Source organism: Seriola aureovittata, chromosome 21 (assembly GCF_021018895.1).
Source record: "Seriola aureovittata isolate HTS-2021-v1 ecotype China chromosome 21, ASM2101889v1, whole genome shotgun sequence".
Lineage (NCBI taxonomy): Eukaryota > Metazoa > Chordata > Actinopteri > Carangiformes > Carangidae > Seriola > Seriola aureovittata.
In genome coordinates, this window is record NC_079384.1 from 15,588,777 (window position 1) to 15,604,786 (window position 16,010).

The window sequence follows — 16,010 nt, forward strand, 5'->3', positions numbered from 1 at the left end:
GAGTGTTTATAGCAGGGTAGGTTAAGGGAGCAACACTTGATGAGGATATACTTTACGCTGCACTGGCAAAAAGAATGACACTGGGTTCAATATAACATGATAACAGACACACACGTATTACAGTAGATGCATGAACACTACCATTTAAGCACATCCCTAAGAGTTTGAAAACCAAAATGCTCTTTGTGCCGTGTATGAGAACACCCTCTTGAGTCCACTCACGTTTCCTTGCACTGATAACTATAATGAAAGCATCGTCTGTGGTTTTACAAGACTGTGTTTAATAGGCTGCATTTTGGAATACTTCTTAGATCATAGAGGAAGAGCTGAGGACTGAAGCAGACCATAAATGTTTCCCTCCTCAGAACAACAGAGAGGAATAGAAGAGAATATCTGAAATCTGTTTCAGGACCGAAGAGCCCAAAAAATCTTTTAACTGGAAAAATGAAAGTGCAGTACACAACCGCTACACAAAAGACTGAACAGTTTGCACCCTAATATAAAATATGTCAGATGGTTTAAGTGTTTGTTGGTGAAATCACACTGGAAAGGAGAAATGCTCAGGAATGCTAGTGCCAGTGTGTCTCAGTCTGCAAAGAGAGATGGGGGTGGATTGTCTTTTTGCCAGCCCATCATTTTACAGCTGTGTTCATGGAATGAGCTAAAACTGGGCTTAAGTTATCAGGCTTTAGCCTTTATATATTTTTTTTTAAATCACAAGCTTTAATATCTTTTTTCTGAGCTCTAATATTTGAGTTGCCTCTTCTCATAACAAGCAGCAGGGGAGGAACACACATGGGAACATGTGCCAGCAGAAATGTGGCTCATAACGGATATCTTTTTGGTGACAGTCTATATGGCATATTCAGCAGCCTGAAATGTTTATATTGAATGTTTCAGCAGCTTGAAAATCACCATGGTAATGGTCCCAAAGACAAAAGCCCTAGCCTTTTGTCATGGGTAATTATCGCAGAGCAGTCCCCTCAAAGCCTTCCATTTGGCTCTGAACAAATTCACATTTAATTTTACTCTCAAGCATTTGACACAGGGCTTTTTAAAAATTTTTTTGTATTCAAATCAGGCTTAAATGTAGAATTTAAATACCCATTGAAATGGTTTCCGTTTGAGGCAAGTGGTTCTCTGTGATCCCCCCCCCCCAGATTATTTCAATACAAGAAACTATAGAGAAAGGATAAGGAGCGCTATAGAAAGACCACTTGAAATTACTTAATGAAGCCACCTTCACTGTATAAGCGAACATTCAAGAAACACAATACCTTGAAAATGAGCTTTGGTATTAAGCCCGAGTTTAGGTGTCTTATCTCCCACAAGCTGTTGAGACCTTAAAAACTGACTTGGCAGAAAGAAAAATAGCAGTGAGCTGTTGCCAAAGCTGATCTCACTGAAGTTGCCATCTCCACATGCTCTGTCTCACACACCATGTAACTCTGAACAAGTGGGTCAGAGAAATATGAAAAAGTAATGCGAGCACTGTGTCTGAGAATCCACACATAGAGTAGACACATACGGTACACCCCACGTGATGACATCAGATACAATACAGAGCCCCTCTTTGGGTTATATTTAGTGGTTAGGTCTTATAGTAATTTGGTTTAATGGAACATGAATCACTAAATGCAAAAATATAGCCTGGCCTCTGCTGGCTGCTTTCAGCTTGTGTGGGTTTTTTCAGACTCTCCAGGCAGTAATCACAATCGGTTCCACATTTCGGCTAATTCGGACGCAGGCTTTCACTTGGCTTACTCTCACCACGTTTTACACCCGCTGCTGAAACGCATCCAAGTGATCACGTGTCGTTGTAACTGCACCTATCCACATGAAAACCCCAGGTATAAAAGCACCAAGGCACCATTGTGGACAGATTAAAATTCAATTGCTCAAACCACCAGGGGACGTGTAAAATAGAGCTATTTCCAGCCTTGTATGTATTTCTATACTTCGCCCAAATCACTATATCACCAACAATGTTACAGATGTCTAGCTTTGGGCTAGAGAAGAAAACCCATATAGACTGAGTACAGACGTGTATATTCTCCAGAGGATGAAGCCTACTGTATTTTTCCTAGCGCCACCATGAAGTCAACATTTGTGGTTTTTGAGTGAAATGGCTCAACAACTGTTGGATGGATTGTCATGAAATTTTACACACATTCATGTCCCCCTCAGGATGAATAGTAATAACTTTGGTGAGTGGCTATCTCAGACAGACTTGACCACCTTTTTCCACCATGTTTTTGGGCCATCATTCATATGGGTTATGTTGACACTGTTCTCACCAAAGTAATTTCTGAGATCTGGGAACACAGCGACATCTTTACTGCGAAAGTCAGACAGCGCAAGAAACAAGTTGTAAACAAGCCAGATTATCCCAACCACATCCCAACCACTTTATTCACGAATAAAACTTGAAATGCATATTGCACAGGAAAACTGTGTGTTCGGTAGGTCAAAGTTAGACCAGGAACTCGTCTGTAAACTGTGATTGATGTTTACAACAGACAATTTGTGGAATAATTTTAAAATTTGACTTAATTTCCACCTCCAGATACTGTATGTTTGGATAAGTTGGGGGTTTTGTTAAACACCTGTATGACTTGCCAGAATTATCCTACTATTATATAATCGTATAAAATGACAGTTGTACATGGGATATTTCTGACTGTTTTCTTTCTATTTTTGCTCTCTCTCACTCTCTCTGTCCATCATCACTCTCACCCATCTCACTCACTCCACTCCTCACCTCAATCCCTCTCCTCTGCGCTGATATGCAGTCTGGACTCTGATACTTGATGTCTAAAAGGCTTCATATGGCTTGGATGTGTCCTGCATTTTTTTTTACTACCCACAGTAACCCCACTCTTCCACCACAGTTAGAGAGGGTGAATAATTCACAAGCAAGTTGCCATAAAGATAAAGCTTATTTTTCCCCCCTTATGCAATAAACCGGGGACTTACACTGAGCACCAAGGAAAAAAAAAAAAGGAAAAAAGAAAAGGATTCTGTTAAAAACACTGCTGATAAATTTATAAGAACATCCTGCAAAGCTAACTCTATAAATTTTTTACTAAATCACATAGCAGTTGTTGTATAGAAAAAGAAACAGAGAGGTTCAGTGGTGAGGCGAGTGTCCAGCAGGGAGATTTATTTATACAAGATTTTATGTAAAAAATGTTTTAACTACAGTGTTTGATACAATATTATTCTTGTGCTCCATTTATAATCAAGTTCAACCAGTAACAAATCGCATAGGTCTGGTTATTTTTTCTATCCAGGCGTTATTTATGAGGTCTCTAATATTTGAGTGCGTATAAAGAAATAGAAATTTTCCAAGTCAAGCCAGACTTTCAACAGAGATGAATTGCAATGGCAAAAGGCCAGCACTGTTTTTTCAAACCTTGTGTTTGAGGCTAGAACCGTGTGTTTGAACGGTTTCACCAGCTAGTAGCCTGACTGACTCGTACTACAAATGAGGACAGACAACACAACTTTGTGAGGTTATGTACAATTTCCCTTGTTGCCTTTCTCCAGTCTGCTCTTGTGTTGTTGATTAACTTTCCATTGTTTTTCTCTCCATCCCAGCTTGAGGGAGGACACGAGGCTTTATCCTCCACAAAAGTTTCCCACTTGTCTTTTCCTCTTAATACCACCAGGAAGTTGTTTTTTTTTTTCAACAAAGTTGCTTGATTAATGACTGAGATTGAATTTTCTATTTTTTTTTTCCATTTTCAATACTCCCACACACAACCACCACAAACATTTAAAACTCCTCCACATCCTTGTCTTCTAATGTGAAACATACCTAATCATCAATCTGACTATGAATTTTCCGTCATTTGAGAGCTGACATTTTTAAAGTTTCTCATCCACAGTGACATTGTTATCTTATGTCCCCGGTGTCACGCAGGGTTTCCTACTTACTCTTTATCAAAAGCTTGTCATTTCCCAGAGGGAAACAGTAGACCCTGTCCTCCCATGTTGTTTTTCCAAGAATAGACGACTCTCTTATCTAGTAATTGTACGTCTCTCAAAATTGCTTCCGACCCCCTACAGTTCCCATGTACCACTCCAGTTTCACTCTGTATTTCCAAGAGCCCACCCTGGATAATTTCTTCTTAATTACAAATTGCTTGAGAATTCGCTTTGGATTCACGAATAAAAGAACTACTGTGAGCTGTGTACGGAAAGCACTTTAGCTGTTTTTTAGCTTATGCCCTCATCTTCATCATGGCAAATAACGGCTGAACGAAATGCAAAAAAGAAAAAAAAAATCATATTGCAATTATGTTGGCAGATATTGCGATTGTGATGAGTCATGATTTCAGTTGGAATGATAATTTTTGCAATTGATGTTGTGATTTTTATTGGCGCCAAACAAGCATGTTCCTTTACATGTGGAGAATATGATTTGTAGGCCAGAGCATCACTGAATGTTATGTTGTAACACAGTTTACCTTTATTAAAAAATAAATTGCAATTGGCCACATTGTGATTTCGATAATATTTCTATTTTTGTTCTGCCCTATACTAAATGATTGAAAAAAAATTTTTTTTTTTATTCTATTTTTCATTTTATTAAAACTCATGTACAAAGGGAAGCTGAGAGCATCCAAATTTCATTTGAGTCAGAGACAACAACATTTGATTTCAGTGATTCATACACCTTCACCCAGGGAGCAGAAACAGACCCTTTCACAGCAGACATTTTGGCATGTCATAGCAGGGAAAGCACACTGGCACTGGCACACACTGATTGTCCTTGGTTTGATCTGATGTCCTAACAACAGACAACACAAGATAGTCAATTTTGTTATGTGGAAGCTGTGTGATTCAGACATCAGTAATCCTGTGTCACCATGTTGGAGGGGTAGTTAACTGTCCAGGAGGAGGAGGGAGGATTTAGAGCTGTAAAGTGCAGGTGTGCAGACAAAGGTGACAGTGGATTATAAATCCAGTGGAGGGGAAAAAAAAAAAAAAAAAAAGGTGAGGTGGGCTCATCCTGGAGGACTGAGACTGTCAGGGTCATAAAATAGACGACTGTCCTGATTGGGACTATGTGCTGCTGGGAAGCTCACATCTGTAATCCCTGAATTATAAATATCTGGATCTCTCACCATCCAGCTTCAGCTGAAGAAGCCAGCAGCATTGCACTACTCTCTGCCCACCCCTAAAAAATGTGATTATTACTAAGGGAGGTGAATTAGAGTTTATAGCAAACATGTCGTTTTGTCATTCATTAGTGTTTCCATGGCAATCCCAGAGTAATTTGCAGAGGCTGTTACACGCAAAGATCCCCCCTCATATGTTTCCTCTTGCGTACACTTATGTGTGGCAGTGCTGCTGGCGATTACAGCCCGCAGGGCAGGTAAAGGCCTGTGTTGTTGCACAAGGTTGACAGAGCAGTAAAGCTCCGAGTTCAGAGGAGTGGGCTTTCCCCTCACCGCACAGCAGCCATTACTCTAAATCACCCACCCCTCACCCCCTTCCTCCTCCTCCTCCTCCTCCTGTCTCTCTGACCTCCGCCAGCATCCACTGACCTGGAAAATATCTGGTGAGTCCAAGCCGCTGAGAACGGTGCTGGCCCTTGCTTTGCCTGCAAACAGCAGAAATATTGAGCCAATTACAAGATTATTATCTGGTGGTAAGGGCAGGGGAACACTGCGGGAGTGTATTTACGCCTGCCAGGGCTCCCTGCTGGAAGAGGAAAAATGAATCAAAGGCTTGTGGGGGAGAAGTGGACAGAACTCATGCCCACTTGCCTCTATGTCTTTACAACTCCTGTCAATTGACAGACATTGGCCCGGATCCAAGGCCCTTTCTAAAAGGTCCAGGATAACACCAGGAAACGGCCCATTCGGAGCTGATCGCTTGTTAGTTTTTTTTACTCCTCCCTGATTCATATGTCATGCTGTCATATTATGTGTGCACCCGATTTACAGTAAATAAGACCTTATGGCGCATTCATACTTTTTTGGCATTTATAAAAACGGGCAGACATGAGTCACAGCCTGTATATGAGGGCAGAGTTGAGTTGGTTTGCAAGTGAAATTCGTTCAGCAGGGAAACGAAAGCAGCGATGCATCAGGCCCTTTATTCCGATGTGGTTACTTTATAGACGAGCCTACAAAGGACGCATTGAGTGATGTACTGCACGTTACTGTGTACATTAGAGTTGGTTTTTTAATAGGGAATATAGTTGCCTAAATGAGTCCTGGCATCTTTTTCCAGCTAGTTAGTTCCATATGAGACGGATGACGTACAATTACAACATGTGTTATGTTGTGTCATGTATACAAGCTGTTTGTTTGTGATGGTCTAAACTTCTTAGTCATCTTAAATGTTCTTAATTGTTTCGCTCGAGTACTTAACTGCATGTCAAAGCAGGGAATTTGATTTAAAGGAAGGCCAGGGTTCATGTGCTGTGTTTCTTATTTGGGTTTGGGTCTGTGTCTTGTTTCATGAGTGGATCCCGCTGCCTGTGTCTCATGCATCAGTGTGCTTCGGGAGTCGTATTTTAGCAGCGTGATGAAGACATCAAAGCAGAATGGAACTGCAGTAAATCTCAAGCACTTGGACAGTTTGTCATCTGTTACATCACCTACCCTGCCAATAAAGTTTCATTAGAAAGCGCAGCATGCGTTAGCTGTAGAATGGAAAGAAATACCCCAGTGTAGTTCACTCACTTTCAAACCAAGTGTTTCTTGTGTCTTTGCCCAACTAAAACTTAAAAGCTGAGAACTGAAGTTCATTGCTTGTATAACATTGGTGTTCATTAGTCACTTAAATGTTTCTAGATTGACAGGAAATTAATCAACATTAGTAATGCAAGTAACACTTATTTTCATTAACGATTCATTTGCTGTTTGTTTTTTTAATTAATCGTTTACTCTGTAAAATGTAAAAAAACAGTTAAACAAAAAAGTGACATCTTCAAAAATTTTGTACAGTTCAAAATCACTTTGGGCTCTGGGAACTTGTAATTTTTCACAATTTCTTTTTACATTCTGTATATTAAAGGGAAACTGCACCGCTTATACAGATGAAAGTCTGTTTACAGGCCTTGGGGAGCACTACTCCATATGTGAAAAAGTAGTATGAAGCCTTTTGTGGCTCCAGAGGGAGCTACACAAAGTCAGTAAGTGATGAGACTCGAGTCTGCATCGGTTGGATCTGAAGACTACAGATTTCAAAATGAAAAAAAAGAAGTGGGTGCGGAGTTAGAAGGAAATTACCTTAATAGACCTCCATAGCCCACTTCTCATCTTTGCTTGAGGATAGCAGTTTGAAGGTACATTAGCCGCTACTAGCATAAGACACCTGAATCTCTGACTGAATTGTCTGTCATTTCGAGATGCATTGTGGGTAATATAGTCACCAGGTTTTGACAAGAAAGAAGAATGTGTGGAATAAAAAAGAGAATATTTCTTTTTATTAAACTTTAATGAGTCCAACATTGTTATAGGAGTGCAATGCTAAATCAGTGGAATACTTAAGAATTTAGAATTAATTAGTTGAAGGCCTAGCATGCATGTTTACATTATTTATTTTTTTCATAATTTATTTCATTTAACAGAACATGCATGGGGGTGCAACCAGTATCTTTTTCAATACAACTACATTCTACAGATGTGCTTGAAACCATTCTCCCAATAACTACAGAATTTACATCTACCCGATAAGAGTGCTTTATGACTTCTATACCTGGACTGCCAAACATGCCTGTCTTCATGTTGCACATGATATGACATACTTCACTGACCCTTAACCCCTCCCCACCCACGTGCCACCTGCCCTCGCGCCACCACACCACTGCGCCAACCACAGAACAACCTCGACACATGCCATCAAATATGGATGCTTCCTTTAGTACAGGCTCATTTCTTTTTCATAACACAATAATGTTCTCTTTTGCATCATAAAGTTGTGGTTCTGTAAGGACAGTTTCAGAAGTCTAGTGGTTCCCAAATCAGCATGTTGCCAATATAGGCGGGAAGACTTCCTGCACGCCAGAGTCAGACATCCCCCTTTTATCAATAATTACTGTCCATGTTCTCTACTATTGACTAGTCGGCTTAGTAGACACTGCCTTCCCCAATGACACTGGGTTTGTTTTAAAGCACCGTTATATAGCCTCACTCTTGACTCTTGGGGTAGTGGTGCAGAGCTAATGTGAGAGGAAAGGAGCCTTGTCCATGTTCCTACACAGCTGTAGGAGAGGTCATGGATACTGAGAGGACCTGGGGGGCTCAGGTTATGGTCAATGTTGCCAGCGGATGTCGACACATCAGTGCACCTGTGTTGCTGCTCTTGCTCTTATCGACCACTTCCTGCATGTCCCCCTTGTGCTGACCCTGTGTGATCCTTTCCTCACAGAGAAAATCCACTCAGGATACTCAACCACATAAAGTGCATGTGTTTTGACATTGGCCAGAAGTTTATTGACTTATGGCTTTTATATCTGTTTCACTTCATATGCTGAGCTCAACCAGCAGCTGCTTTAAAGCCTGAAACAGTTTGTCGAAGTTTGTCCTGTCGATGAGAAAAGCTTATAATGTAATTTTGTTGTTTAGTTGTTTAGGGTCCTCAGTGAAACCAGCCATCGCATTCATCATGACAGCTGCTGTCTTTGAGAAGCGCTGTCTGTTTGTGTAAAGCTTGGCCTCTGCAAGCATCTCGGTGCCCTCTGTCTCATTTCAGTCTGTGTATGTTAAACGGAGCATGATTGTTTACCAGCCGTTTTGCAAGGCAGAAAAACGGTGCCCATCACATCAGAAAAAGACACACGCTGGTAAGCAGAAGCTGCACTTTGATGGTACTGTATATGCCGGTGCTTGGCACTGTGCGATAACATAAACAGATTGGAGTCGTGAGCGCTCTCGAGTCTTCAGAAATTTCTGAGGGCCTCCCTCCTTTGGGGTCTCAGCAGTTCTGTCACGAGCGGAAAACTGCGTCTACCCTGGGAGCAGCTTGGGCCACTTTGTCAGCGCCAGTCCTCGCTTTAAGCAGCACCAGCCGAGCAGATGAATAATTGACGCCTGCATTCTGTACTTTGGTGAATTTTAAAGCTGTATTCTGCAGAGGCTCTAAATGGCAGGGGGAGGGCGCGTTAATCATTCATGAGCTGCTTTTACCCGTTTTGCTTAGAGTCACTGTCCTGAAGGCGGGTGGGCAGAAGGAAAGTGGAGAAAGAGGAGTGGGAGTGGAGGGGGTGGTATGGCCAAATGGAGTAGCTTATTTCCCATCCCTTTTGTGAAAAAGGACTCCGGCAGAGGATGAGGAAATTTTGCCAAATAAAATCTACCATCAAATGTTATAACCTCAGGGTTCACCTAGCTGAACTTTTTTTGATCTAAATATTCTTTCATTACTAAGATTTAATTTCATGGAGTTGAACACATTTAGAATAGAGTCTATGCCTCTAGTGTGTTCAGATTGCTCAAGTAGAACTACAGAAGTACACCTACAAACAGCACAAGTCCCCAATTCATTAGTTAAATAAACACAATTTTAAACCACATGTACAGCAAATGGAAAACTGCAGCATCAAAACACTTTCTTGTTGTTCTTCCATCATTTGTTCCAAAAGGCGAAAGTACAGGAAGGTGATCAGTTATGCTGAGAGGGCCTTTCTGTTCGAGTATCAATATTTTATAGCCAGTACTACCATAGTATGGGAATAGAGATTGACGTCCTTCTTTTCGCACCATATCAGAGTGAAGAATACCCCCTTTCAAATGCACCCAGGGGAGCCCTCTTGATTTCATAAACCCTCAGGCTACATTAAGGAACACTTGAAGTAGCATCTGCATGCCATCACCGCGAGTATGTCTTTACATCCAGAGACCAGTCTGAGCATGGTGCTGCGCCAAAACTGCAAATCAACATTTGGTCACACCTGATAGAGATCAAATAAATAAACTTGTGCAAACAGGCCGTTACCAGTGTTATTCTTGATTGATTGGATTTAGAGTTTTTGATGACTTAGCCTGAGTTCATCCAGTTTTAATGTTTATTGTAATAAGAGAGGTTGTACAACTGTGTCAGTTGCTCAGTGTGCTTCAGTCAGAGGTTCAGGTCAAACAAATATCTCACTTCCTTTGCATCCCTCTTCTACTTATTTCTTATTAGGGAGCTGATGCCCAAGACCCTGGAGGGCCAGATCACCATGGAGAAAACGCCCAGCTACTTTGTGACCAGAGAGGCTCCAGCCCGGATCTCCGCCATGTCCCGGGACACCAAGCTGATCGTGGTAGTGAGGGACCCCGTCACCAGGGCTATCTCAGACTACACACAGACTCTGTCTAAGAAGCCTGACATTCCCTCTTTCGAGAGCCTCACCTTCAAAAACAGGACTACGGGGCTCATCGACACCTCGTGGAGCGCCATCCAGATCGGTATCTACGCCAAGCACCTGGACAACTGGCTGCAGTACTTCCCCATGGAGCAGATCCTGTTTGTGAGCGGCGAGCGCCTGATCAGCGACCCGGCCGGAGAGCTGGGCCGCGTGCAGGACTTCCTGGGGCTCAAGAGGATCATCACAGACAAACACTTTTACTTCAACCAGACCAAGGGTTTCCCGTGCCTCAAGAAGGCGGAGGGCAGCAGCAAGCCCCACTGCCTGGGCAAAACCAAAGGGAGGACCCATCCGAACATTGACCCTGAGGTGGTGCAGAGGCTACGGGACTTCTACAGGCCCTTCAACATGAAGTTCTACCAGATGACAGGGCGGTTTTTTGGCTGGGATGACTGAATGTGTTGCCTGTGACACTGAGGACTGTGGGAAATACTACGATGGACTATTAGAGCCACTCTAGGAGGAAAAAAAGATTTTGAGAGTAAAGTAGAAATATTTCAAGAAAAAATTAATAATGTTACAAGAAATAAGGCTAAGATTAAAAAAAATTATAATTTTAGTTGAAAACTATTTTGTGAATATCCTAGGAAAGTGCAGTTAAAACAATCTATGTGTATAACAGTCAGGCAAAACTAAAACATGCAAATTTAATCTAATGTCGTTTAATCAAATTCTAACATTTTGGTTATTATTGTCTCAAAAGCTTTTTTCTAAGAAATATAACTTGTTTTCTCATAGATTTATAATTCTATTATTGTAATATTTTGTAACATTGTGTCTTTATTCTGGTAAAACTATGCCTTTAATTTAATGCAATATAGTTATCTTAATAATATATATACTGTATAATGATATATATATGTATATATTATATATGATTTTACACTCAAAAACTGAGAATGAAGTAATAATATTACAAGAAAACAAGTTGTTATATTTTGAGAATATTTTTCTCATAAAACTATTACTTTATTTTTATATTGTTACTTTTACTTTAACTTTTTATTGCAGACTGATATGTTTGTGACTTTTTCAGAGATATGACAATTTTATTCTCAAAATCTTGTTCGTCCTCCCGAACAGTGTCCATATTAATCTGTCGTAGAAATATGGCCTCAGCACTAACCGTAAGCAATATGTGGCTGTTCCAGGAGAGACAGAGGCCTAGTCTCTCCTCAGTGGCATCCCAGATATGCAATCTTTCACTGTTCCATTTTTCATCATCAGAGCTGCCTCTAATCCACAATCATGGAGGTGTTTTCCTGTAAGAAAATGCGATTGAGTTGTTGAAGGATTTGCGTCATGTCTCCCTGCACTATCTGAAGAAACTGTTTTTTTTTGTTTTTTTTGTTTGAGGTCCTTGGCTGTGAGACAGTACTATTGTATGCAGTGCTTCTTCAAGAAGATGGGTGAAATCACATTGTGTTCAGGGGCTTTTGATAAAAGCTCTTACTGAATGATTTAATGCCATATTTTAAACATACATAGCTGCTTTCAAATTTTCTAGCAAAAAGAATATGAAAAGATAAAAATATATGTATTTTTGAAATGTATTTATTCAAGAGGTACACAAGCAGTATGTATGTATTTTGAATAACTCCTCAGTGATTATTTCCTCTTTTATTATTATTATGCTCCCCCATGCCTTTTAGAGTTTTGTTTGTTTTATTCTGAACACTAAAACATGTTATCCTCAATTTAATTTCAGGTCATGCATTCTAATATGTATTTACTATACATGGACAAGTGTGGGAACACTCGTCTCCACTTAGCTTTCAGTTCCAGAGCTGTGGCTTTGTTATTTCAAGGGTTGTTTCCCTACCCTCAGTTAATGAAGTTACAGGCAAAGATAGCACTCGCTATTATTCAAGCAACAGCGACTCCGGTGGAGGGAAGAGACCTCCAAAAGGGCCTTCCCAAGCTGTGACTCAAATTTCCTCAACATGCCTCCTTGTGAATTGAATACACTTGATGTCACTGGCCTTCCTTGCCTCGAGGCGATGTGTGTGTGGAAGTCTTTTTAAACCCAGGGAGCATGAGAACAATGGCTGAGTTGTGTTCCTAATTTCTGTCTACTTGTATTGTGAGCCACTTTCTAAAAGCAGATGTTCCTCAAAAGACACAAAATACAAAAGTGTTTTTTCTTGGGGTTTTTTTTTTGGTGTGAGCATCAGAAAAGAACCTGATATAGATTTTTTTTTTTTTTTGAGGGGGTGGTGGTTTATGTTACCAATCTAACTGTGCTGTTCTGACTGTTGTTTACTTCAAGTTGTTGGGATTTTTAAGGCACTCATTGAATAAAAGATGTTATATGTATTGGCCTTTATATATTTTTTCTGTTCATAGCAATGATCCAACCTCAAAATGTATGTATGTATGAGAGTATGCATAAGTGTAAAAGTATACCATATCCACAAGGCCACAGAGAGAACATTAAAGTCATTACAGTGCTGCTCACGCATCTAACAAGCTCAGCTTCCTACAGAATCATAACAGCACTCCCTCACTGCTCTCCTATCTCCACTCTTACACCTTCACATATTGTCTCTGCTTATCTCCATCCAGCCTCTAGGGCAGAGAGTCAAAAGGAGGCACTGAGGAATTTAAAAGATACTTGCAATCTGAAAGTCTTACTTTGGCGTTCCTGGCAGCTTCTTGGCAGCTGGAGGACTCAGGCTAGAGGTGCAGACTTTTTGGGGGACAGTGTGAAGGAAGTTGGGGTAGAATTCCTGTGTCTTCAAAATTGCTTCAAATTGCAGTCCTAGCTAATATGTATGATTTAACATTAAAAGGATCATTTATTCACAACATACAAAAATACTAAAACAATCAAATCAAATATTCAGATATTTTACTACTTAGGCTATACAGATACTTTTATTAAATCAAACTACACCTTTTAATCAGCTGTTCTGCATGGACAAAACATAGGACTTTACTATGCTCACACTGTATAGTCTGATCAACCAGTCACAACTTGGGGAAACAGAATTCCCAGTAAGTTTTGTACATTGACAATTCCATTAAAGTTTTACTCAAACAAAATTATGTCATCCCTAAAACTGCAGCGTTACTTTGTGCAATTCTTCTCTCAACAGAAAGCGAGACGGAAAAAAAGATGTACCTGCAGAGAGCTGATGTGGACAGATAGTTGGTTTTTATGTCTGCAGCAGTGCGGTCTCAGTCAAGACTGTAAAATAACTTCATTTTATAAAAGGACGGCAGCCATAAGGGAAAGGATCAGCTCAAGCTGACCAAACTTTCTGAGAAATCTCCAAACATCAGATCATTGATCATTCAGGCACCTCAAACTGAATGTGGAATAACCGTCTATCTAGTGGAAATTTGGCCCGACTCTATAATTAGCTGGCATTAAAATCAAGATTAATCTGCTCAGTGTCTGCTCAGCTTTAAGGAAGCAATTTGCCAGGAATACATATAGATGCAAACCCCTCTTCAATAGCAGTGTAAAAGCCTCTAAAGAAATTAAGTTAATGTAATTGCATAATGTATGTATTTGGTGATGTTCAATCTCACAAACCACCACCTTTAGGCCTGTGAAATTAATTGCCTAATTAATGCTACTGTGAAATTTACTGGCAGGCTACTTCTACAATAATATGTTTGCGTTTTAAAATGCATTACTTTTGCTACGCATAAGCCTGGCATCCACTCTGGAGTTTTCGAGCCCCTGACTAGGAAAATTTAAGAAACACTGTTGGGCTGGTTTTAGAGAAAACAATTTCAGAAACAATGACGCAGACACCCACATTCATTTCCTGATTAGGTCTCATCAGTCACAATGTATCCTTCCCTGATTCGTTGGGTAATGCTCCTGGTACCGCTCTACTATGTCATTATATTTGTTTTGTAAGAACTTCCAATCTGTGTTTTCCGCCACCGTGACCATCTTATACGCATATTAATTTCAGGAACAGTTCGACCTTGACGTTGGTCCAAGCAAAGAAGTCTCTGGTCTACTTTTTGCCATTGCTGTTCCTTGTTTGTTGTTATATTTTCTGTAACTAAGCAACTAACTGCAGGGAAGACAATCTGCTCCCTGTTTACACTGGCACGTGTATGTCCGGTGTACATGAATGGTGATGTGATATGGGTTGTCAGGCTTGTTGGTAAGGATGGAGATTAATTCTGATACGGAGCTAAAACGCTTGTCTGGACCATTTTAAAATGAAAACATATTTGTGTGGACATAGCCTTATATATAATATATTCTTGTCATTACCTCTACCTCCCCCTCCCCCTGATGATGGTTTTAAAATAAAAAATCCAAAGCTTAAAACAGCAAACATGCCTCTGTCACTGCAGTCTTAATGTAACAGTGTATATAACAATCAATCACACCTTGTGTGACAAGCTGTTAGTTTGTCTTCATGTCTTTTTCTCTAAAGATGTCTCTGTTCCTCTTTTCACCTCATCTCCATCTTTTCCTCCACTGCACCTGTATGTTTTCTTTGCTAAAGGAGTCCCTTGGCATTTTCCTCCCGCAGTCTGCTGACTGCTTTGACAGGCACTGGATGAACCACGATGAGAGGAGGAAACCTGTTGAAAGTCTACAGATTTTTGAAGCTTGTTCATGCTAGTCGTCACAATGCTAAAATAATGTGATGTTAACAACCTGCACGGTGTCGTGGGAGCAGAGGGAAGCGACGGCCTATGTCCATTTGTTGACTTATTCGATTTGCTTGTTATTCCATCCTGAGTGAGCCAGCAGGGCCTCTTCAGCGACACTTACTCACAGTAATAAATAGAGACAGTTTTCATCCTCCTGCTAAATTCTCTGAAGGGCAGCTAACTATGAAAGAGAAAATGGAATGGTAACATCTGCTGCGGGACAGCGTACAGACCACCCCTGTCAGAGAGAATTCAGCTCAGTATCGATGGCACGGACCTGTGGAGAACTTCAAGTCTATCTATTGAAAAACAGCTTACCGCATGTGGTAGGTTTTTCTTTTTAAGGGTGGGGCTACCCGCTGCAGAAAGACAGGCATTTCTGGTAGCCTTGCAAATCTCTTTGATCTGCTTTTTCTTTCTTCTTAAATTCCCCTTTTTGCTCATTCCATCAATACGGCATCACTCGCCCTGGCAAACAAGCACCTATATATATATATATATATATGGACGCAAGGAGCACCTGTGTGAAGTCACATGTGCACAATTAGCTTGCACCCACCCCCTAAGCTACCAAAACTTCCACTCATCCAAACACCCCTCTCCATACACGCAACTCTGAGCCTGTTTTCGCACACAGACGTTACAGAAGTGCGGTGAAAGATGGGTGGGCTGTACGATAACAACCAGCAGCGCTTTAGAAAAACATGGTTCTGAGAATGTGTGTGTGTGTGTGTGTGTGTGTGTGTGTGTGTGCGTGTGTGTGTTTGCATGTGAGGTGCCCTGGGCATCATGAAGGCCATGTAAAATGATGAAGTAAAGGGATCAGGGAGATTGCTTTGAAGAGGGAGGCAGCAGTGTTAGCATTTGCGCACACCCAGGATGGTTTGTGTGCATCTCTCCCTGTGCACGCAATCACACGCACATAAATGCATATGTGGCTTCACACTGTCATATAAATACAGAATCGGTCAAACGCACACTTGCTGACCCAACTGGTTTCCACACA

The 16,010-nt window shown here is 40.8% G+C and overlaps 1 protein-coding gene across 1 annotated transcript in view; it reads left to right on the plus strand.

Moving 5' to 3' along the window:
- LOC130162963 (heparan sulfate glucosamine 3-O-sulfotransferase 3A1-like) overlaps positions 1 to 12,688 on the plus strand; it is a 30,769-nt gene extending 18,081 nt beyond the window's left edge. Inside the window, exon 2 of the mRNA XM_056366889.1 lies at positions 10,147 to 12,688. Coding sequence (XP_056222864.1) covers positions 10,147 to 10,768 — 622 coding nt within the window. The 3' untranslated portion in view covers positions 10,769 to 12,688. The remainder of the gene's footprint in view (positions 1 to 10,146) is intronic.
- Positions 12,689 to 16,010: the final 3,322 nt, after the last annotated feature.